The 25734-nt window shown below is 42.1% G+C and overlaps 1 protein-coding gene across 9 annotated transcripts; it reads right to left on the bottom strand.

The window, feature by feature from the left end:
- Positions 1–694: 694 nt before the first annotated feature.
- IRAK4 (interleukin 1 receptor associated kinase 4) lies at positions 695–25510 on the bottom strand. Of its 9 annotated transcripts, none has more exons than XM_063446938.1 (12): positions 25496–25510; positions 21105–21278; positions 16197–16342; positions 15334–15477; positions 13975–14141; positions 13554–13618; positions 12774–12888; positions 3876–3985; positions 3093–3276; positions 2792–2854; positions 1869–2027; positions 695–1171 (listed from the first exon to the last, which is right to left on the bottom strand). In XM_063446938.1, the coding sequence occupies exons 2-12, from the start codon at positions 21263–21265 to the stop codon at positions 1124–1126; spliced, it is 1362 nt and encodes a 453-aa protein (XP_063303008.1). In that variant the 5' UTR covers positions 21266–21278; positions 25496–25510; the 3' UTR covers positions 695–1123. The 9 variants fall into 9 exon arrangements, with proteins under 9 accessions (XP_063303008.1, XP_063303004.1, XP_063303006.1 ...); XM_063446934.1 differs by lacking the exon at positions 25496–25510 and adding an exon at positions 25424–25483 and having other exon boundaries at positions 21105–21274; XM_063446936.1 differs by lacking the exon at positions 25496–25510 and adding an exon at positions 25306–25417 and having other exon boundaries at positions 21105–21274.
- Between the last annotated feature and the right edge of the window lie 224 nt (positions 25511–25734).

The raw sequence follows: 25734 nt of genomic DNA, 5'->3' as shown, positions 1-25734 counted from the left end.
CAGAACAAATTCAATAAGCTGTAGTTGTTCTAGTGATTATAGTGTCCCTTTAAGACAAGTGGTGAATTTGGAATGTTTTACTTAATGGTGTAATTTCCAAAGAAGTGATTCTTCCCTTTGAAGTGATCTTAGACATTACGTGTCTCGAGTTATGTAAAAGAGAAAAGGACTTTGCTATAGTGCTACTCTTGATACCGTAGGAGAGGACTTTAGTAATGGAGCTGTCCATGATAGGAGTGCTGACATAGAAAAAGAACTTAATACATGTTTTTTGGGGCACAGAAAGTCTTCTATGGTTGTTGCTAAAGAAACTGTAGAAAGAAGGAAGGAAGCGTACTGCTCCATCAACCCTTGTCCATCATATAAGGTGCTTGTTCTGCAATGTGATCGCTAGAAAACCTACTCGTTTTATATACAAACTGCTCTGAGTTGTGTTAAACTTTATGTGATCTAGTGCACTAAAAAGTTTAAATATAAACTATAAAAAAAACATTATTTACATAGCAGGAATTGTAGTATAAAGACCTCAAATTACACGACTTTAAAAAAAAAAAAAAAAAGATATATATATATATAAGTTCATGTAATTTTATACATATAATAGCTTAACAGGTATTACGAGATTGCTAAATTTTCAGTACAGTTAAACAGTGATCTTGCTCTTAGATAAAAATATCAACTATAGACAATGCCATTCTTTTATCCACTTTATTCTTTACAATACTGTATGTATCAAATGCTTTATTTTGTTTCAATGGAGTAAAAAAGAAAATAGACTATTCTTTTCATACAATAGTTTAAGAGAAGGTAGCCCCACAATTGTACAATATAATTGATTGGGATCAGATAAGGGGATAACAGAAATAAACAGGAAATCTGTCCCAATATATGAGGAATTGAAAAATATTTAATAAATGATTTCTTATTCAATATTTTTCGATACCTCATATATTGGGACAGATTTCCCGTTTTCTTTCTTTTCATACAAGCCACAGATGAGAAATTGTATAGATGATATAACAAAATGTGCTAGGTTTTAGAAGAAAAAAAAAACAAAACAATTCCAAACAGTCATATTAGAAAAATATATCTATACAAATCATAACTGAGATCTTTAAAGAATTTAAGTACACGAAAGAGTGTTCACTATACATTTCAAGTTGTGCAGCACCTGCGAAAAGAAATTGAAAGATTTAAATGAGTAGTACCATTAATTAGGTTTTAATACATTACAGCCATCATTCCTGGCCAAGCTTCATTTGAGACAGTGACATTGATATAGATTACTGATCACATGGTTTGTCGTCTCCAATACTGAACTATAGCAGCCAGCTTTAGGATGTGGATACAGATTATTGGTCACATGATTAGCCTAAACTCCAATGTTCTCCAGAAGTCCAGTGTTTTGAGGATGCTGACACGGACGAATTGACACATGGTTTGAATACTTTCAGATGTCTGGCTACTGAAGGCAGGTTGAGGAAACAAATATAGACTAATGGGGACATAACTAGTCTATAGTCTCTGAAGATGTACTACGGGATTTTTAAACAGATTGCTGGTCTGATAATGTCGAGGCCACTGATACGGACTATAAGATATATAGCTGGGCCAATATGTAGCCATTAGGTTTTTTTTTTTTTTCTCTCACAGCTCAGTCTCTCAATACATTACTGGATAGATGGACTGATGACCAGGTTATAATAAACTTGCAGAATGTAAGTCATCTCCTATTTCCATTCTAATAACAATAACCCTCTGAGTAGAGATTTCCAACATTCTTTAACGTATCTATATACTCAACACTTCACAAAGCACAAGATTCTAAATAAATACATTTATATGATTATGTATGAAAAAAACTTTACCGTGCTAATATCTGGCCTTTTGTTTTTCATTTGGTGTAGGCAATGACTTGCTGTTTTGTACATTTTTTCTAACGAAGTGGATTCCACATCTTCTAACTTTGTGTCAATATATTCCTCCAACGTCTTTTCCTCTTCTTCAATTTCTTCTTTAATGTCAAGCTAGAAAACACAAAGTACAACACTTGAGATTAATATACATACCATTTAATAGGTAATATGTGTCTAGCTGAGTTATAGTTGGGAAATAACTGGCTCTGATTTGATTGCTAATTGAAGTAGTAGCATGTGAGAGGTCCCACCTTGCAGCAATGAAGGGATGAAATATATGAGCGAAAATACAAGGGACTTAGGAGTGGGTACAAACGGTCCACATAGATTAGGAAAACTGGGTAGATATTCAATGGGTAGCTATTGATGTAGTTTAAACATTTTCAAAATTCTGAGTGCAGTTAAATAATTAACCCATTAAGTATCTTTCTCAAAATGCATTTCTTCTGACTGCAGTGCACACACAGACATAAGAATGAGGCAGAGGAGGGGGCGAGGCCTGACCACCATGGCTGCCGGACGCACAGTGCAAGAGCTCCTAGCCTGACACAGGAGTTTCTTGAGCAAACTGACTCCCAACACCCCAATCTGCCTAATCTGGGGACTGATTATGCCCCAAACCACCCTGGGAGTCTGACAGCTTCCACAGAGCGTCCGAAGCTCAACTGTCCGTTGGATCCCATTTTAGCTTTAAATACAGTTTGAGGTTGAGTGTTCTGTATCTGAAGGGGAGTGCATCCTGTTCTATATTCTATATAAGAGTATGACTAATCTCTTGGTTTGGTACCCATCTTTGCCCTTATTGCATGGACCTATTTAAACCTTGCACCAAGAGTGAGCGTACTGTATTTTGTATGAATGTATATATATTTTACCAGTAATGGTGGGTTTCGTTCTTCATCCACTGGTGGGAGTCCAGAGATTATTTCTAGCAATACCTATAAAATGATAAAAACAGAGTTTAAAGAAGCCACTGTTTCTTAAATTAAACACTGATTAAGTGTCAAAGAGTTAACAGTACACTTATGCAGTCCTATTTTGGACCTTTGTTCTACAGCTAACACTGTTCTGCATCTCAGAAAGCTATATGTCACATGTTCACAGACAATTTCAAGCAGTGTACTCTCACATATAGAACCATAAATGTCATAAATACAACGTATTCCTTTTACTCACCACGCCAAAGCTGAAAATGTCAGACTTTATTGTGACCTCTCCACGTAGTGCTTCAGGGGCCATGTAAGCCGTAGTACCAACAATTCTTTCTGTCATCATAGTCTTTGCATATTGGCCAGTGGCCCGTGCAAGTCCAAAGTCAGATATTTTGGATACAAAAGCATCATCTAACAGAATATTTGCACTGGGATAACATAAGCAAATATATATATATTAAATAAAACCATAGCATAATCACGTGCTTCCACTTTTATAATCTACTTTTGTCCAGGACCACCACTCTCCCACAAACAAACTATTTTCTCATCAGGGGATAATTTCTGACACAAGTACTGGTACATTTTTTTAAAAAAAATAAAAAAAATGATATATGATATATAGAAAAAAATAGCTGTAAATCTATGTAATGTTAAAATGCATGTTTGATATATGATATAATTTTATATGACACAAAATAAATTTCGCAGATTTTATTACAAAGTTACTAGCAATGGAGAAAAAAATAAGCACAAAGTTTCTGAGCTTCAATTTCTCCGAAGCTATATCTTATTCATTTAGACTCCCCGCCCCCCCAGTTTTTTGCATTACAAGATCTTTCCATAAGTCCAAGGTATGGATTTTGGAAGAGATCAACTGCTTAACCCCTTAAGGACCAAACTTCTGGAATAAAAGGGAATCATGACATGTCACACATGTCGTGTGTCCTTAAGGGGTTAAAGTATCCTTTAGGAATTATCGAATGTTCTCCCTACTTCTAGGAAGCAATAGTACAGGTTTACTTACCTTTTAATATCCCTGTGGACTTGGCCGTTATCATGTAAGTATTTTAAACCAGTCGCGGTTCCAAGTGCAATATTACATCTCATGTGCCATGACAATGGGGGGGTGTCATTCTGAAATTGAGAGTCAAATATAATAAAAATTAATAAACTTTGCTCATCCTGTCTTCATTTTATCTGATGTATCCAGTTCTTAAATATAAGAGAAATGACTACAGAGTAAAAACTAACCCTGAAGTCAAAAGGAGGACTAGATGGGTGACAAATATGGGCGTTAAACCCAGAGCGATAAACAATAGAGAAAAAAATCCCAAATGTTAGGGTTCTAGGAAGGGAGAGTCCAGCTTTCAACAAACACTAACAGAGGGTGCGCCCATACATAGGGATAAATAACTCAAGTCCCATGGTTTGTAGAAATGTAGATAAAATAATAAATCTTTATTAGAAAAATGTTAAAAACATCAATAAACTATAACCCAAATAAGTGCAAAAAAAAGTGCTACACACACAGGGTCTAAATCTAGAGTGAGGTCTGTTTTCTGCGTAAATCTCAAGTATAGTAATTACTTGGGAGAGATGGACCATGTATCTGCCTGGGAGCATCAATAATGGCATAAAGGGAATCAAAGTCAAAGGTACTTGTTTAGGAGCAAAACCTGCATATATTATAATTGTAAAGAGAAAAAAAAAATAAAAAAAAAATATATATATATATATATATATATATATATATCAAAGTCTCCTCTTTGTGATCTAGGACTGCAAGTAGTCACATACTACCCAAAATAAAAAGTAAGGCAAAAAATGGTTTAAATTGCCTTACTATTATAGATTGCTCTATAAGTGACTGTCAATGGGGTAAATAGACATAAGAAATATAAGTAAAAACCTCCACTGTAGGTCTAAGCTACCAGGTATCTCCACTTATACTGAGTAGTAATCAGCAGCTCCGGTAATTAGATAAAGAGGAAAGTAGAAAAGTAACTCTCTACCCCTCTAAATAAATAACAGTATCTGAGTGCTAAATAAGTAGAGATAGATATACTTAGTTGCAAAGAGAAAAACAAAACAGTCACTAATCGCTATTGAGATAAATTCCGAGCGGAATACAGAAGATAGAGATGCCTACTTCTAATCAGTATAGTACCAAGGCAAAACAGTCCCTAAATCTCGTGCTAAATAATAGTCATCTCTGAAAAATTGTATATAGGGATATCTCCTGCCTACTTCTGATCAGTATAGTACCAAGGCAAAACGGTCCCTAAATCTCGTGCTAAATACTAGTCATCTCCGAGAAATTGTATCACAAGACTCCCATAAAAGAAAGACCCCTAGTGGTTTAAAAAAGCCTAAGCCTTGCATCTTACTCGACGCGCGTTTCAGCGCTATGTGGCGCCTTTATCAAGAGCAGTGAACTTACTCTGAACCCGCCGTGTCTTTTAAAGGGTAACGGCCCGCCCATCACAGCACGTCATGCGGCCAATCGTATACAGCCACGTCACAAAAGGGGAGGGCCAAGCATTACTCGATAAGAGAAAATAACCAGTCGGGGAGAAACGTGTATAGCTTCATAAGATGCCAAAGAGTGGGATCACTATGTCAGCATGTCCCATATTACTGATTCGGTCTCTAACTAAAGCCAAAACAGTATATGGCTAAAGAAGTAGTTCATTCATAAAATTTATCACGATTATATCTTTTTCAGCCTATTGGTTAAGAATGACAATAATAAAGTGAAGACAAATTTCTATTTTGGTGTAGAAATCCATCATTACCATATATAGGCTGTAAAGGAAGTTCAGAACTTACTGAGTGATAGATATTAAGAAATTTATATAAGTTAGAGATTACCAAAATGAAAATCAAAGTAAAAACTAATACTCTTTGAAAATATAGGTACACCTAGTGCAGTGATGGCGAACCTTTTTGAGCCCGAGTGCCCAAACCGCAGTACATGCCAACTTTTTTTCCTTAAAGTGCCAACACGGCAATTAAACCTCAATACTGAGGTTTAAGTTTAGAAAAAACAACTCGTACTGTTGTCCGAACTAATTAACAACTTTTGTTTTAAAAGAACACAACAGCAGAGAGTTCAATAATACAAATTTTAAATAATGATATAAATAGATCAAATTAAGCTTATATTTATTAGTATCTCCAACAAATGCAATACATACACACAGTCTGCTGAATATACACGCACAAGACTGCTGAATACAGAGACTGCTGAATACACATACAGACAGTCTGCTGAATACACAGACAGTCTGCTGAGTACACACACACAGACTGCTGAATACATACACAGACTGCTGAATACATACACAGACTGCTGAATACATACACAGACTGCTGAATACATACACAGACTGCTGAATACATACACAGACTGCTGAATACATACAGTCCGCTGAATACACACACACAGACTGCTGAATACACACACACACAGACTGCTGAATACACACACACACAGACTGCTGAATACACACACACACACAGACTGCTGAATACACACACACACACACAACTGAATACACACACACACACACACACACAGACTGCTGAATACACACACACACACAGACTGCTGAATACACACACAGACTGCTGAATACACACACAGACTGCTGAATACACACACACACACACAGACTGCTGAATACACACACAGACTGCTGAATACACACACACACACACACACACACTGCTGAATACACACACACACACACACTGCTGAATACACACACAGACTGCTGAATACACACACACACACAGACTGCGGAATACACACACACACACAGACTGCTGAATACACACACACACACAGACTGCTGAATACACACACACACACACAGACTGCTGAATACACGCACACACACACAGACTGCTGAATACACACACACACACACAGACTGCTGAATACACGCACACACACACAGACTGCTGAATACACGCACACACACACAGACTGCTGAATACACGCACACACACACAGACACACAGACTGCTGAATACACGCACACACACAGACACACAGACTGCTGAATACACACACATACTGCATTGAGGGGTGTAGTTTAAGGGGCATTGAGGGGTGCTGTGTGTGTGCGGGGTGCTGTGTGTGTCTGAGGGTTTCTGTGTGTGCTGTGTGTGTGTGTGAGGGGTGCTGTGTGTGTGTGTGTGTGTGGTGGGGTGCTGTGTGTGTGTGTGTGTGTGGTGGGGTGCTGTGTGTGTGTGTGTGTGTGTGGGGGGGGGTGCTGTGTGTGTGTGAGGGGTGCTGTGTGTGTGTGTGTGTGTGAGGGGTGCTGTGTGTGTGTGTGAGGGGTGCTGTGTGTGTGTGTGTGGTGCTGTGTGTGTGTGTGTGTGTGAGGGGTGCTGTGTGTGTGTGTGTGTGAGGGGTGCTGTGTGTGTGTGTGAGGGGTGCTGTGTGTGTGTGTGGGGGGGGGTGCTGTGTGTGTGTGTGTGTGGGGGGGTGCTGTGTGTGTGTGAGGGGTGCTGTGTGTGTGTGTGTGTGGTGCTGTGTGTGTGTGTGTGTGTGTGTGTGTGTGGGGGGGGTGCTGTGTGTGTGGGGTGCTGTGTGTGTGTGTGTGTGTGAGGGGTGCTGTGTGTGTGTGTGTGTGTGAGGGGTGCTGTGTGTGTGTGTGTGTGTGTGTGTGAGGGGTGCTGTGTGTGTGTGTGTGTGTGTGTGAGGGGTGCTGTGTGTGTGTTTGTGTGTGTGAGGGGTGCTGTGTGTGTGTGTGAGGGGTGCTGTGTGTGTGAGGGGTGCTGTGTGTGTGTGTGTGTGTGTGTGTGTGGGGGGGGTGCTGTGTGTGTGTGTGTGTGGGGTGCTGTGTGTGTGTGTGTGTGAGGGGTGCTGTGTGTGTGAGGGGTGCTGTGTGTGTGTGTATGTATGAGGGGTGATGTGTGTGTGTGTGTGTGAGGGGTGTGTATGAGGGGTGGTGTGTGTGAGGGGTGGTGTGTGTGTGTGTGTGTGTGTGAGGGGTGGTGTGTGTGTGTGTGTGTGAGAGGGGTGGTGTGTGTGTGAGTGAGACAGGGGTGCTGTGCTGTGTGGGGGCACAGCTGCTGTGCAGGGGTAGGGGTGCTGTGCTGTGGGGAGTAGGGGTGCTGTGTGTGTTGTGGGGGTGCTATGTGCGGGGTAGGGCTGCTGTGTGTGGGGGGTAGGGGTGCTGTGTATGGGAGGTAGGGGTGGGGAGCGATGCTGGGTGTAGGGGAGGGGAGGGAAGCTGTGTGTGGGGGAGGGGTGGGATGATGGGTGTGGGGAGGGATGCTGGGGGATAGGGGTGCTGCTGAGGGGTGCTGTGTGGGGGGCAGGGGTGCTGTGTGGGGCAGGGGTGCGCTGTGGGGGGCAGGGGTGCTGTGGGGGGCAGGGGTGCTGTGGGGGGCAGGGGTGCTGTGGGGGGCAGGGGTGCTGTGGGGGGCAGGGGTGCTGTGGGGGGCAGGGGTGCTGTGGGGGGCAGGGGTGCTGTGGGGGGTAGGGGTACTGTGTGGGGGGGTAGGGGTACTGTGTGGGGGGGGGTAGGGGTACTTTGTGGGGGGTAGGGGTGCTGTGTGGGGGTAGGGGTACTGTGTGTGGGGGGGTAGGGGTACTGTGTGTGGGGGGGTAGGGGTACTGTGTGTGGGGGGGTAGGGGTACTGTATGGGGGGTAGGGGTACTGTGTGGGGGGGTAGGGGTACTGTGTGGGGGGGTAGGGGTACTCTGGGGGGTAGGGGTGCTGTATGGGGGGGTAGGGGTACTGTGTGTGTGGGGGGTAGGGGTACTCTGTGGGGGGGTAGGGGTGCTGTATGGGGGGGTATTTAAGTAATAAAATTAAAAAAAGTATATTAAATTAGTCCCCCCCCCTTCCTCCTTCTTACCTCTAATAAAGGAAGGGGGGGACACAGCCATCCCTGGTGGTCCGGTGGTGGCAAGCAGTCTTCCGGGTCAGGAGGCAGGGAGAGGGATCTTTGCAGCAGCTCCCCTGTCCTCCCGCGCGATGCTGTGTGGAGCGTTGCCATGGTAACGCGTGGCAACGCTCCACACAGCTTGCTCGCGGGAGGACAGGGGAGTTGCTGCAAAGATCCCTCCCCTGCCTCCCGACCCGGAAGCAGAGTAGGCGCCTGCCGTTTCGGGCAGGCAGGCGCCTACTCTGCATTATTGGTGAACCTATGGCCGCGTGCCCACAGAAAGGGCCCGGCGTGCCACCTGTGGCACGCGTGCCATAGGTTCGCCATCACTGACCTAGTGGTTACCATGAGATCCCAGTATCCATACATAGTGGTCAAATGTTTAAAGTAAGGGGGGAAATGAGAATCCTTCATTGAGACCCTTAGGGCTCAATGTTTTGAGTTGGTAAATCCAGAAGCATTCCCTTTGTATAAGGAATTTATCATAATCCCCTCGTCTTGGATTCTTCTTAACTAGTTCCAGACCACAAAAGCGTAACCCCTTAGGGTCGCTGTCATGGTATTCTCGGAGGTGTCTTGATATAGGGTTTTCAGTCAAATTTTTACAGAATCTGATATGCTCCTGTATCCGTTTCTTAAAGGGGCGGAATGTTTTACCCACATATTTTTTGTTGCATCCACAAGTCAATAGGTAAACAATACCTGCCGTGTTGCAGTTAAAGAAGGAGGTTATGGTCCCTTTTAATACATTTACACGAGATACATCTCCCGCAACCATAGGTCCCGACTATAGGGGTCTGGAGCCATGTTGTAGGGAGAGGTCCAGTTTTTAAATGACTAGGAGCCAATAGATCTCGTAAGTTTTTACCCCTGCGGGCCGTGATGGTAACATTAGGGGCTAGTACTTCTTGTAGATGTGAATCACTAGTCAGCAGTGGCCAAAAGCGTCTGAGGGAGTTTTTTTACACTCTCCCAGCCTGCGTCATAGGTAGCAATTAGACGTATAGTCCCCTTAGGGTCCTCTGGTGGTTTCTGGGTATTCCCAATAATCAAGCTATTACGGTCTGAGTCAAGGGCTCTCTTGTATGCCCGTTTCAGGCATCTATTGGGATACCCTTTGGCCTTAAAATGACTCCTTAATTCTCTAGCCTTGATCTTAAATTCAGCAATAGTGCTACAGTTGCATCTAATCCTGAGATATTGACCTGTTGGAATTCCTTGTTTGAGAGGAAACGGATGGAAGCTGTCCCATCTCAAAAGATTATTAGATTCGGATGGTTTACGATAGAGAGTGGTATGTATTTTATTGTCGGCTGTAATGGAGATTGTTAAATCTAAAAAATTAAGACTTGAACCCCCAAATTCATTGGTGAATCTTAAGTTTTCTTCGTTAATATTAAGAATCCGAACAAATTTGTTGAAATCCTCAAGACTACCCAACCACACAATGAGCACGTCGTCAATGTAGCGACGCCAAAGGTAAATAAAGGGGAGATATTGTGAAATACCTGTATGTTGAGACAGGCTTTCCTCCCACCATCCTAAATGGAGGTTAGCATACAATGGGGCACAAGCAGTCCCCATCGTAGTCCCCCTAGTTTGATGGTAATATTTGTTTTTGAAGGTAAAATAATTGTTAGTGAGTATATATTCGAGGAGTTCCAAACAAAATGCAGTGTGTGCCATGGCAGACTCACCTCTTTGTTCTAAGAAGTGGTGTGTGTGTCTAATGCCATTCGAATGAGGGATCGATGAATACAAAGCCTCAATGTCAAGGCTACAAAGTTTAGCTGAGGGAGGTACTTCAAGGTTAGCTAGGAGGGCAAGGGTCTGTTTCGTGTCTTGAAGGTAGGATGGAAGTTTTTCAACAAAAGGTCTTAAGATTTTGTCCATATACAGACTCCCATTTTGTGTCAGATTCCCTATGCCTGAAACAATAGGGCGACCCGGAGGTGAAGTCATGCTTTTGTGTACTTTAGGCAGGCAGTAGAAGGTTGCCCTTCGATTGAGGATGAATTCATATTCATCCCCCGACAGCAACCCTCCACTGCGGCCTTTATCCAGAATCTCCTGGTTGTGGAGGTGATTTTTAACTGCAGTGTTTCTATTATGCTTCGGATTTGGTAAAGAATAAAGGATTTTTAAGATTGACGATTATTCTGTCTGCTCTGTCCAATCGATATTGGGTCCACCGGTTTGCTTGCATTATATTGAAGGTGGAGAAAAGTGCTTCTGGCTTGTGAGTTGCATTACACCTGCACTTATAAATTATTGTATACTACAGTACTACTCTATATGTGTTTTAGTTTTTGTTTTTCCATGTGCATACTCATATTGATTGTGTTACTACTGCATTCCCTATGTATGCAAGTAAAGTGTGATCCACTTTACACAAAAATTCCACTTTTGTATACATTTTGTTGTATAACGATTGTCACAATTGCACAGCACAAGTGGCACTTTATAATAATTATTATAGCACTATTTATTAGAGTGAATTAAGTCACTATTTCAGGTTTAAAGATATAGCGCACCTTTTTTTGGTTGATTTTATGTTATGGTGTTTTTTGAGCTATTAAACTTATAAGGCGCAGCTTTTAGTAGTTTTTTAAATAATTTTTTTCAGCGCCTTCCTTTTAACTTTTTTTCTGTAGCTTCAGTTAAAATGCTGCATTATACAGCCCACTGAAGTGATACTAGCTATCATTTTCGAAGCAAATCCACTGCTTAAAGGGACACTTTAGTCACTCAGACCACTTCAGCTCAATAAAGTGGTCTGGGTGCCAGGTCCCTCAGGTTTAACCCTTCAGATGTAAACATAGCAGTGTCAGGGAAACTGCTATGTTTACATTGCAGGGTTAATCCAGCCTCTAGTGGCTGTCTTCCGGACAGTCGCTAGAGGTGCATCTGCGATGCTGGATGCGAATTTTGCATCCATCGCGCAGAGCGTCCATAGGAAAGGATTACGAAATGCTTTCCTATGGACTCTTTGAATGAGTGCGCGGCACTTGCCGCACATGCGCATTCCGCTCCACTCGGGAGCGGACGTCGGACGGGGAGCGCCGAGAGAGCCTGGCGCTGGATTAAGGCAAGCTGCTGAAGGGGTTTTAACCCCTTCAGCGCCACGGGAGGGGGACCCTGAGGGTGTGGGCACCCTTTGGGCACTATAGTGTCAGGAAAACAGCTTTGTTTTCCTGACACTATAGTGATTCTTTAACATAATTCTTTTTTTTTTTTTTTTTTAAAGCTACAAAAACTAAAAATGTTTATTTTCTTTACTAAACGTGTAGAACTTTTGTTAAAGGATCCGTAAAGTGAGTCATAATTAACTACTACCAAACCTTTTATGTCAAATAAATATGAAATAAAAATTACAAAGAATGTGGAAAAAACTGAAATAACAAAAACTGCCAAATATTTGAATCTTATGAGCAATTCTGATCGACTCTTCCTACAGATAGTTTTGTCCACTATTCTCTACTGACTTCACAGTTTGGGAACCAGTAGACACATGCTTTTCCTCATACAATCCAGCCAGTTGCTGGATTTATCAAAAAAATCACAATTTTGCACTTTGCAGGATTATTCAGTAAAAGTGAATTTCATATTTAAGATCAGATCAACTAAGCTTTCAGGTCAGCTACTCTGGCCTTAAATTTAAAATCCGATTTGAATTAACTTTGAATTCCCACTTTAGTGAATAATCCTGTAAAGTGGGAATTGTTGGGAATTCTAGTGAATTTAAAGGGAGTTTAAAATTTAAGGCTAAAGTAGCCCAACTGAATATAGAATTCAGCTATTTAGCCCACAATATGAAAAATTCACTTTGAACTCCCAGCAATTCGTACTTTAGTAAATAATCTGCAGCATGACACCCTTTAGAAATAATTTATTTCCACAAATACAAATAACAGAGTCGCTTCCCCTTTAAAAAAACAAACAAACAAAAAAATTCATAGATTAGTCAAATGTGAATCAACATGCAAAAAAACTGTAAGAATTCACTCACACTTACCAAGCAAGCTAAACGATCCAGTAACGAACCGTTTGGCATATATGTATAAACCAGACAGTAATGACCGCCATCGTTGGAATATCCCAGTAGCTGTAGAATGTTTTCATGCTGGCATCTAATAAAACCAAATAAGAATTCATGTCATAACCTGCAGGCGATCATGGAAAATAATACAATCTTGCCAGTGAACAGAAACGTAAGGTGGTTCTGCAGTGGTAGAAATCTGACTTTTGAAAATATATAATTAAGGAAGATATGGGGGTTATTTTAAATAAACAAGAGGAGAGGGAAATATTTAACTGAGGAGGAAACGTTCGCTCGCTATTGCTTTTAACTTGTATTGATGTAAGATGAAGTTTATTCTTTATTGCGGTCATACTACTGTAACATGCTCCCATACCATTCTTTTCTGCCTACATGGGCCTTGTTGTTATGTGGCGTATTGTGCTATATTAATCGATAAAGCTTGAAAGGACATAAAAAAAACAAAGGAAGGAATGTACCGAGCTATCAAATGCTAAGAGACATGGTCTAAAAACTTGGAAATATAAGCAGAGTTAAGGGGGACTGTAGCTTTCATTATAAGAAAATCTACTGCAGATTATCACAGAGTGCCCCCATTTAGAAATACCTTGGTCAGACTATATCAAATTAGCATATAACATTTTCCCTTTGCATTGATTTTTCTGAGACATGTTACTGTAGAACATCAACACTTGAAATATAATTACTACAGAGATATTTAGCATTTTACTTACAATACTGAGCTTTAATACTTACTTTGCCATTGTTTTTATTTCTTGATCAAATTGACCTTCTAGTTCCTGGATACTGGCTTCAAGCAGCTTTAGTAAAAAATAATAATAAAAAAATGTATTAAAACATTTATTGATTCCAAAGACACAACACAAGTTACAGTTCTTTAATGATGCCATTTAGAACATAAAAATAACTTATTAAAAAGGAAAGGTTAAATATTTTTAAAGGGGCAGGTGATAACATAAAAATATCCGATACTCTTCGAATAGGTTATGGTCTAAGGAGGTCCCCTGTCACTACTTCCTAAAGAGAGCAGCAATTTGAAAACAGAATAAAACAGTAAATCACTGCAGCTGTAACGCCACCACTTACTCAAATACACCACGGACAGACTGTGTGCTTCGAACATTGTTTAGTTCTATAACAATTATTGGACACTTACAGCGGTTAGTTTTTTTACAGCAACCATTTTGCCATTTAGATTCCCCTGGAAGACAACTCCAAAACCTCCTTCTCCTAATTTGTTTCCTCCTTCAGCAACAGGTCGATCGTCAAAATTGTTGGTGATTCTCTGCAGCTCAGTTAACGAAACATTGCCATAACCTGTGACTTAAAAATATATAGATAATTTTAGAAAAGAGCCTGCATATGGAGAAACTTAATGTACGGCAAAGTATGACACTTATTTATAAAAAAAAAAATCATCTGATGATTGTAAAATGCTCAAAATTAATTTTAGATCTTGCTTGCATGAATGTTCCAGATCATGGAACATATAACACGCTTCACTTTAAAAATCAAAGCTTTCTAGTTACTCTCTAGTCTGCGGAGATTATGGAGAGGAATGGTGGAATAAAAAGTAAATGCAACAGTACAAAACCAGTAGGTCGCTTCCACAATATAAAATACAGATTGTTACAAAAAAAATTTACATCTGTATCAAGGAGAAAAGAATAAATAAGCTCTCTTCTGGGTGCTTATCTCAACACCCCTCAAGGTAAATATAATGGATGGTATGACAGCACAAGGGGACGAAAAAAAGAAAACAATGCATACTGAAAGGAGTTGGACGTGCTTTGTGTCTCTCCTGGACGCTTTCTCAACAATTACCAACAGCTGTTGAGAAAGCGTCAAGCTTTTTTCGATATGAGCTTCTTTTATCCCACCATAGTGTCGATATGTTTATATATTTTTGGTCTGCCTATCTTTGCAGATTCTTTTTTTGTAACAATTAATAAAGAGGTCTATTATACTTTAAACTACTCACCATCAGTCTCTTTGCTGGAGTTCAAACAAAAACAACATTTTACAACCAATGATGGAATACAAGTTAGCTGTCACAAAAGTAAAAAAATAAATAATAATAAAAAATAATTATATACCTATACATATATATATATATATATATATATATATATATATATATATAATTATTAATATAGAAAGACAGATGGAGATAATAAAATTGAAAGCAAATCCAGATCTCAGATCCCAGTGTCCCTTATGCTGTCACTGAATCCGCAAGGTAAAGAGATCTCAGACTACTAAACCATCTTCTCGGAACAGAAATTATTTTTAATTACAGAATAGAACCCTTCGCATCATATAGATTATGAAACTAGATGGGCCGAATGGTTCTTATCTGCCGTCACTTTCTATGTTTCTATCTATAATATAAGGCCAGGGACTAATGAAAGTATTTTAAAAAATTGGGCAGACTAGATGGGCCGAATGGGCCGTCACATTCTATGAAATAAACACAGCTTCATTGTAAAAATCTAATTTTTAAATAGATCAATACCGTTATCATCATTTTGTTTTGGATGTGTGCTTTCGCAGACAGGTGATACATGTTCCTTCTTAATCTGAGGTTTTGAATATGGTTCTGTACTGTTACCCCCTATTGGCAGTGTGGAATTAGAATAGGAAGGGCTAGTGATTAGATCTGTGAGGGAGAAAAAGATCAATGTTGAACGAAACATTATGAGAAAACTAATTTAAATAGACGAGAAAGCACGACAAACAGGACGTGGATGTAGAAATGACTGATTTAAGTAAATCTTGTGGATTAGAATAATCTATAAAGAAAATAAAAATATAAAGCTAAGTGAAGGACAGTCTAATCTAAGCACCACAACCAACACATGTGGGTACACTTCTATTAAGCTGTGGCTGTCGGCACCTAATTCTGGGTCAAAATATTTTTGAATGGTTTAACCAAAACTGAGGTTTACTAACGCACCTGCAGCCTAAAACCTGCTCATAAGCTGAAGAGCTAAGACAATCAATGCCATCCAAATATGGATTAAATGGACATTGCTAATGCATAGGTGTTAAAGCATTTAAGTTTCCAGTAGCAGTGGATTGTATGATTTTTCCATTTAAAAAGTAATAAAGAAATAAAAGATTTACTTTTAATTGCCATCATAAAAAGAGTAGTGTCTGATACACGGCTGGCATATCCCACGGCTTGTAACTTATAATTGGTTATCTAGCCTAGAACTCTATGGATGCATCTTGATTCTAGAGCCTATAACAACATCAAGCTGATGCTATTGGAGCGAAGCTAGTTTTTTAAAAATTATACATACATTTCCAACCTCTTGTCTAGAGGATCTGTGATTGCAGCTGACTATATAAATTTAACAACAAATTCAGGAATACCTGGCAGAAGAAATGCAGCGGCAGCCAAAAAATGATGCTTTACTAGCAAGTCAGTAAGTTCTCCCACGGTACAGTTTGTCGTACCCCAGTCACATAGCAATTCACAAGTAGGGCTTCTTCCCATTTGTACGATTCCTTCAAATCTCCTAGCAAAAAAAAAAAAAAAAGGAAAAAGGCCATGCACGTTTTTAAATGAAAATAAATGGCTCAGGTTGCAAACTACCCATTGCACTTTGGATGCAAAGAAATCTGCACTTAGCAATAGCCTAAACTAAATGTATACATGGCAATCACACATTTATACATATACACAAACACGCTAAATAGCAAAGATATATGTGTGTATACACCAAGCCTTTAACGGACACCTCGAAAACTACTAAAATGAGTAGAAATCCAGATGAGAAAACTGCAATTTTACTCGCTGTGAATTCTTTTTTCCTTTATATGGTGGCAGTAAAATAGGGATGTACTCTTCCCATGGTACAAGCATCTGAAATTAAAAAAAAATGTACATAAAAGTTCCTCCACCAATAGGTATAAGACCCCAACCTGCCATGGACCCTCCGTACGTCCCAATAAAACCTCAGAGACTTACTACTGCAAAAATATCAAATTTATTAATAAAGGGAGGGAGTGATGTACTGCCACCATATTAAGGATAAAGGAATTTACAGGGAGTAAAATTGCATTTTTTCCTGACATATGGTGGCAGTACAATAGGGATACATCGAGATCACAGAGCTATGGGTGGGAATTAAGCAACCACCGCTTGTAACACCTTATGCCCGAAAGCAGCGTCAGAGGCAGAGAATGCGTCTAATGCAAACAAAGCAAACTAACAACACAATGTGAATGTAGTGATTAACAAAGTATATAACATACTTATCTATTGAATCAAAAGGGACAGCCTCCCAAAGATCACGTCCCAGGAGATGATCTTATTTTAACCAATGTACAAACAAGAAAAACATATGGGATACGGCTGTTAAATCTAAAAAAAAAAAGAACATAAACAAAATTTAGTGTAATTAATTGTAAATTAGAAGTGTGTGCTGTAAATGAATGCATTCACAAGATGAAGATATCCCGAACACCTAACAAGGAAAGATCACATCCATATTGTAACGGATCGCCTGGCACCCCGACTTGGTACCTCCGTTAATGGATGCTCCTAGCGTTTCCTGAGGACTCCAAGCACTCTGGCAGACACCACAATCAGCAAACCGAAGAAGCATATGAATACTCTCAAGCATATGAATGCTGTAGACAGTTGAATAGGAAACCATACGAATAGGTTTACACTCCTAGCAGTCAAACTGGAACAGCATACAATAAATCCTCCCCCAATAATGAGACACTTCACTTTGAGGGTTAAGCAGGAACTGTGGGCTGGCACCTCCAGCCTGGCTTTTATTACAAGAGTACACATACAGGCCACACCCAGGGGGAGGCATAAAATAACCAATGACATAGATGTTACCTCCCACACATCCCCTCCCCTTAGTGTGACACATAATCCCATTCATACAGTTTAAAATATACTTTTTACACAACTTTCATAACTCTAAAACCATACATCACATTCACATAAAAATACATATCCACAATCAATCCATTCAGGGGAACAACATATTAAAAAAATGGCATGAATCCGACCAGGGGTTCAAAAGTTACTAAAAGTATCTTTTGTCCCTTACTAGCCGCATGGCAAACCGGTTTAGACAGGTTTTACATAGGCCTCTATCCTGGAGACAAAGAGGGAAGTAATCCAATTATCCAGGGCTAGAAGCAGACTCCATTAACCACATGGTTACAGAAAGACATAAAACACTTTAAAATACAGAAAGTTACTTTTTATCCATAACACACAGACATTTCACATATCCCCAGATAGCTGGGATCTGAGCGCACAAAACTACCGAATAGCGCGCAGATCCTATTCACACAGTACAATTGCCATGGAGCTAAAGTCTTTCCCATAGTCTTTCATTATATGAATAGGCTCCATGGTATAGCTATCTGGGTTAACACATTCACATAAAGTCTGGTCCATAGTCCAAAGGCAAGAGGCGGGCAAGCAGCCCCCTCCAAGGACACGTGGCGAGGTCGGTTTCGCCACACATATCAACCTAGAAGGTTTTCCCCAGAAAGAGAGAGGGAAACTAGGTCTTAGTCGTTAAAAACAAATCTGACATTAATGGAATCAATACTCAGTATAATGATAAGGAGTCAAATTTCAAGGGAGACCCAGAGGGCCAAAATAAAAAGTTATCACCCACTACTTCCATCCCATACATGGGAACATTTCAACCGTTTCTCCCTTTTACATCAGGACTCCCCTCAGAAAATATGCTCAAGGAGCTCCATCATATGTGAGGAACACTAAGTCCTTCTTACAGGAGATTGATAATATAGAGTGGGACCCTGAATACAGTTGGGCCACACTTGATGTGACTTTATTGTATAAAGTCTTCAGTCATAAAATTCGCAGTGATGCGGGTGCCTGACTGCTCACATCACAAGGTACCTAAATGAGACATGAGTTAGGCACCTTGTGATGTGAGCAGTCGGGCACCCGGCATCACTGCAAATTTTAAAGTCTTACATGTGGTTTGGGAAAGCACTCAGTTACTAAGTAACAAAAAGACCAGGATCTTCAGCTTGAAGGTTCCTTGTAAAAAAAATACAAATTTTGTATTTATTCTTTGTGTCATAATGTTTTCTCCTTACCAATATATGTATTTCTTCTTTGTTGACGTCCATGCTTTAAGCCCAAGTGCCCTGTGGGCCACAGATGTCAGGCCCATGACCTGAGCAGAAGGTTTAATCACCTCTGTGATGATATCCAGCAGGTATTCATTGGATAATTTCAAATTGTGGAACAGATAAGCAAGATCTTTGTCTTGGTTATCTGCCAGGCTATCTTCCAATCCCTGAATCCAATAAGACTGCGCTTTAGCCACTGAAGCTCCTGCCAATCCTGCTGCCGGATATGCTTGTATGCTGGACGCATTAGCCCTCTTGTCCATAGGGTCTTTAAGTCCAGAAACTTCTCCAATCGGTATAGTAGTCTTTTTAGATAACTGAGCAACTTGTACATCAACGACTGGCAAGTCTTCCCGCTTGTGCTGCCTAATGATGTTCTTGAAGTGCCTGGAAATAAATGCCCTTCTTTCAGTGTTTTTCCACTCTCTGTACATAAGCTCCAGAATCTGCTGTGGAACTGCGAGGTCTTTTTTACTAGCTTTATCTGACGACTCTTCTGAGAAGGCAACATTAACTTCCTTAATAAACTTTCTCAATTCTCCATGAGGGAAACCGAATTCAGTCACAGAAGAATCGCTGGAATGTCCGAATAGGAAGACATAGAACATTCGCCCGAGGACAATTATGAATTAGAAGAAGAAGATCTCTTCCGCTTTTGCCTCTGTTTGGCTGTAGCTTTAATGGGTGCTTTAACATTAGACTTTGCAGAATCTTTGAATGACTCAAACGTCTGGGCCAGATTTTCTTGAAATTAAGATGAGAATGACTTCATGACTGTTGTTTGGACATTTCCAGCAGATTTTCCTTATAGTACCATCTGGTAGTGGTGTGGAGCATTCGCTACAACTCAGATGTTTCGATTTATAACTGGCTTATAACGGGCACCTTGTCTTTATCCATAATATCTGGAGAGAGTGGACTAGACGTATTTGCAAAACATAAAGCAATAATAATATTGTTTGTAAAAGTAAGAAGATTAAGATAGACACAGAGATCTTAAAGATTAGAGACTGGAAAATCTCACCTCTAAAACCTCTGACCCGTATGGGGGGGCTGGTGACACGGGAGATCCTTCCTGGCAATCATCCATGCTGTCAGTAGGATCTGCACAGCATAAATAGACAGCAAACCTTCAAATTTTGCACCATTTCCAGGAATTCCGACCGTGCATGCGCAGTAGCGCGGTCGAGCTCCAGAGGAACGCATTACCTCCAAGGCGTGCATTCCACCGATGTGCACATGCGTCTTGCTCAGGCAGTGATTTGCAGCAGCTAGAGACATCCTACTTGCTCTGCCGATGTCCGCACTCGGCATAAAGCAAGTTAAACATACCTGCAGGATGCACGCAGGCCACTCAGATCTCCACCCGGGAGGCTATCAGGCCAGATCCCCCTGGCAGCAACCCATGTGCCTCACCACAACAAACTCCAGATGCTGTCCGTTCCTGACAGAACAAAAAAGAGAATGGAGGGTCCATGGCAGGTTGGTGTCTTATATCTCTTGGGGGAGGAACTTTTATGTTAATTTTTTTAATTTCAGATGCTTGTCCTATGGGAAGAGTACATCCCTATTGTACTGCCACCATATGTCAGGAAAACATTTTTATATCTTTCTGTCCACAATGGAGATATTTAAATGGTCAACAAGAATCGTTTTGCAATTAGCTCTCAATTCGTTGTAAAACCTAAAAAAACAAATAAAAAAAAAAAAAACAGAACCAGGCCGACGAGGGGAGTGATGAGTTTTTTTTTTTTTTCGTTTTTTTTTTAAACCAATGTTGCACGGAGGGAGATGGTAGAGGGCATCCACAAGGGGGCAGGGGAGAGGCAGCTTCCCTTTGCAGACACTCTGAACTCCCTGCAAAGGGAAGATTTTAACGTCTGTTGTCAGCGTGCATTGCACATTGACAACAGACATAATTTATGAGCAGAATTGACATTAGGCAGCCATGAACATAGTTCTTGGCTTCCAATGTCACGTTTGCAGGGGAGCAACTACCTCAGAACACAAGTAAAAATATCTCAGTATGTGCAGTGTTTCAAACAATGCACATACTGGCTTCTACCATGTCCACTTCAAATCACTGTAATGGTCATGGTGGTTGGAATAACCCTTTCAATAAGACATATATTGGAATACCTTATATGAAACTGCGTGTATCTAGGTTCACCAGAAGGCTTCCATATGTCGGTAGCTATTGTTTTCCATCCATCTTGAGGGTCCAGAAAATCTGCCAGCTGTTTTATCAATCCCAGGCTAAGATTTCGAACATAAGTTGATGGTGTTACAGCTTTGCTCATCTCTCAATCCTGACTTGACAAAAAACAAACAAACAAAAAAAAACAGCTCTTTATAATAATTCACTATTCAGGGTTAGAACAGAAGGACTCGGGTAAATAGATAAACTACTAGTAAATGGTATAAAGTTAAACAGATTTGTCCGTATACTCGATTAAAGCTCAAAATCAATTTTCTTCTATAGACAATATTGGCCTGGAATGAAAATGGGGATTCTGATACTTATTAGACTTAATGAAATATAGACTACATGGCCAAAGTATGTGATATGTACTTGTCAGACATATAGACAGTTATTTACTTAAGTGGGAATTCAAAGTGAATTTCAAATTTAAGGCCAGAGCAGCCAAACTGGAAACACAGCTGACAGAGAATTTTTCCAGTTCAGCTATTTTGATCTTAAACGTGAAAGTCTCATGTTAATGATAATTTCAAAAAATTTCTCAAGCACTGTCAACTCAGTTGCATTGATAATGCCAAATTAACACCTAAGTGCTCAGAGTGCCTCAGAGTAACTCAGGGCATTCTGCTCATATAAACGTGCTTCATAAGCACTATGCCAAGCGGAGTCCTGAGAGGGACTAACTAACACACCTCGTTTTGACTATAACAGCTCCTTTTTGGTTGGGGGCACACCCACATGAAGAGTATTGTTAGCACGTCTCTTAGAAGCTTGTTTAACCTCCTGGAGTTCTTCTATACAGATTTAAACAAACCAGTTCTATATGGACTTTACTTTATAAACAGCAATTGTCATGTCAAAACATGATGGGAAACAAAACAAAAATATGGCTTTTCATGCACTACCTAAAATATCATAATAATCCCGAGAAAAGATGGCGAATAATATATAATATATGGCAAACCTAACCCTATGTAACAGCAAATAAGTGAAGTGTCACCAGAAGGCTATTTAAGATCCATTGTGAACTGGGGACTCAGCCATCCCAGACCCACACTGTGTACCCTGCAAGTGACAGTGAGGGTAGGTACACTGACAGTCACTTACCAGCAGTACCCCTGCCAGACACAGCGACAGTAGGTACACTGACAGTCACTTACCAGCTGTACCCCAGCTAGACACAGTGAGGGTAGTTACACTGACAGTCACTTACCAGCTGTACCCCTGCCAGACACAGTGATGGTAGGTACACTGACAGTCACTTACCAGCAGTACCTGTGCAAGACACAGTGAGGCTAGGTACACTGACAGTCACTTACCAGCAGTACCCCTGGCAAACACAGTGAGGGTTGGTACACTGACAGTCACTTACCAGCAGTACCCCTGCCTGTCACAGTGAGGGTTGGTACACTGACAGTCACTTACCAGCAGTACCCCTGGCAACACAGTGAGGGTTGGTACACTGACAGTCACTTACCAGCTGTACCCCTGGCAGTCACAGTGAGGGTGAGGGTAGGTACACTGACAGTCACTTACCAGCTGTACCCCTGCCAGTCACAGTGAGGGTGAGGGTAGGTACACTGACAGTCACTTACCAGCAGTACCCCTGGCATACACAGTGAGAGTTGGTACACTGACAGTCACTTACCAGCTGTACCCCTGGCAGTCACAGTGATGGTAGGTACACTGACAGTCACTTACCAGCAGTACCCCTGGCAAACACAGTGAGGGTTGGTACACTGACAGTCACTTACCAGCAGTACCCCTGCCAGTCACAGTGAGGGTAGGTACACTGACAGTCACTTACCAGCAGTACCCCTGCCAGTCACAGTGAGGGTTGGTACACTGACAGTCACTTACCAGCTGTACCCCTGCCAGTCACAGTGAGGGTTGGTACACTGACAGTCACTTACCAGCTGTACCCCTGCCAGTCACAGTGAGGGTAGGTATACTGACAGTCACTTACCAGCAGTACCCCTGCCAGTCACAGTGAGGGTAGGTACACTGACAGTCACTTACCAGCTGTACCCCTGCCAGTCACAGTGAGGGTGAGGGTAGGTACACTGACAGTCACTTACCAGCAGTACCCCTGGCATACACAGTGAGAGTTGGTACACTGACAGTCACAGTGAGTTTTGGTACACTGACAGTCACTTACCAGCAGTAACCCTGCCAGTCACAGTGAGGGTAGGTATACTGACAGTCACTTACCAGCAGTACCCCTGCCAGTCACAGTGAGGGTTGGTACACTGACAGTCACTTACCAGCTGTACCCCTGCCAGTCACAGTGAGGGTGAGGGTAGGTACACTGACAGTCACTTACCAGCTGTACCCCTGGCAGTCACAGTGAGGGTAGGTATACTGACAGTCACTTACCAGCTGTACCCCTGGCAGACACAGTGAGTTTTGGTACACTGACAGTCACTTACCAGCTGTACCCCTGGCAGTCACAGTGAGGGTGAGGGTAGGTACACTGACAGTCACTTACCAGCTGTACCCCTGCCAGTCACAGTGAGGGTAGGTACACTTACAGTCACTTACCAGCTGTACCCCTGGCAACACAGTGAGGGTTGGTACACTGACAGTCACTTACCAGCTGTACCCCTGGCAGTCACAGTGAGGGTGAGGGTAGGTACACTGACAGTCACTTACCAGCTGTACCCCTGCCAGTCACAGTGAGGGTGAGGGTAGGTACACTGACAGTCACTTACCAGCAGTACCCCTGGCATACACAGTGAGAGTTGGTACACTGACAGTCACTTACCAGCTGTACCCCTGGCAGTCACAGTGATGGTAGGTACACTGACAGTCACTTACCAGCAGTACCTGTGCAATACACAGTGAGGCTAGGTACACTGACAGTCACTTACCAGCAGTACCCCTGCCAGTCACAGTGAGGGTAGGTACACTGACAGTCACTTACCAGCAGTACCCCTGCCAGTCACAGTGAGGGTTGGTACACTGACAGTCACTTACCAGCTGTACCCCTGCCAGTCACAGTGAGGGTTGGTACACTGACAGTCACTTACCAGCAGTACCCCTGCCAGTCACAGTGAGGGTAGGTATACTGACAGTCACTTACCAGCAGTACCCCTGGCATACACAGTGGAGGTTGGTACACTGACAGTCACTTACCAGCAGTACCCCTGGCAAACACAGTGAGGGTTGGTACACTGACAGTCACTTACCAGCAGTACCCCTGCCAGTCACAGTGAGGGTAGGTACACTGACAGTCACTTACCAGCAGTACCCCTGCCAGTCACAGTGAGGGTTGGTACACTGACAGTCACTTACCAGCTGTACCCCTGCCAGTCACAGTGAGGGTTGGTACACTGACAGTCACTTACCAGCTGTACCCCTGCCAGTCACAGTGAGGGTAGGTATACTGACAGTCACTTACCAGCAGTACCCCTGCCAGTCACAGTGAGGGTAGGTACACTGACAGTCACTTACCAGCTGTACCCCTGCCAGTCACAGTGAGGGTGAGGGTAGGTACACTGACAGTCACTTACCAGCAGTACCCCTGGCATACACAGTGAGAGTTGGTACACTGACAGTCACAGTGAGTTTTGGTACACTGACAGTCACTTACCAGCAGTAACCCTGCCAGTCACAGTGAGGGTAGGTATACTGACAGTCACTTACCAGCAGTACCCCTGCCAGTCACAGTGAGGGTTGGTACACTGACAGTCACTTACCAGCTGTACCCCTGCCAGTCACAGTGAGGGTGAGGGTAGGTACACTGACAGTCACTTACCAGCTGTACCCCTGGCAGTCACAGTGAGGGTAGGTATACTGACAGTCACTTACCAGCTGTACCCCTGGCAGACACAGTGAGTTTTGGTACACTGACAGTCACTTACCAGCTGTACCCCTGGCAGTCACAGTGAGGGTGAGGGTAGGTACACTGACAGTCACTTACCAGCTGTACCCCTGCCAGTCACAGTGAGGGTAGGTACACTTACAGTCACTTACCAGCTGTACCCCTGCCAGTCACAGTGAGGGTAGGTACACTTACAGTCACTTACCAGCTGTACCCCTGCCAGTCACAGTGAGGGTAGGTACACTGACAGTCACTTACCAGCAGTACCCCTGGCAGTCACAGTGAGGGTGAGGGTAGGTACACTGACAGTCACTTACCAGCAGTGCCCCTGGCATGCAGGAAGGGACTCTCCCACCAGCTGGAGCTGCCAATAGTCTGTTACAGCTGGTAATGGACCCGGTTAGCAGCTCCCCAGCTCCCAGCCCGGATACTGACACAGTTCCGCATACTCTGTCATTGCACAATACCAAAAAACCCACACACTGCGCTCCATAGTGAGAGCCTTACTGGGAGCCCTGCGAGCGCCCCCTGGAGGATCAACCCTGCCACTGACACTCAGTCCACACACTGCGCTCCATACTGAGCGCCTTACTGAGAGCCCTGCTACTCGAGCGCCCCCTGGAGGATCAACCCTGCCACTGACAGTCACTGCACACACTGCGCTCCATACTGAGAGCCTTACTGAGAGCCCTGCGAGCGCCCCCTGGAGGATCAACCCTACCACTGACAGTCACTGCACACACTGC

Source organism: Pelobates fuscus, chromosome 3 (assembly GCF_036172605.1).
Source record: "Pelobates fuscus isolate aPelFus1 chromosome 3, aPelFus1.pri, whole genome shotgun sequence".
NCBI classification, from domain to species: Eukaryota; Metazoa; Chordata; class Amphibia; order Anura; family Pelobatidae; genus Pelobates; species Pelobates fuscus.
The sequence above is the reverse complement of the archived record's forward strand: the minus strand, read 5'-3'. Positions and strand labels throughout refer to the sequence as shown.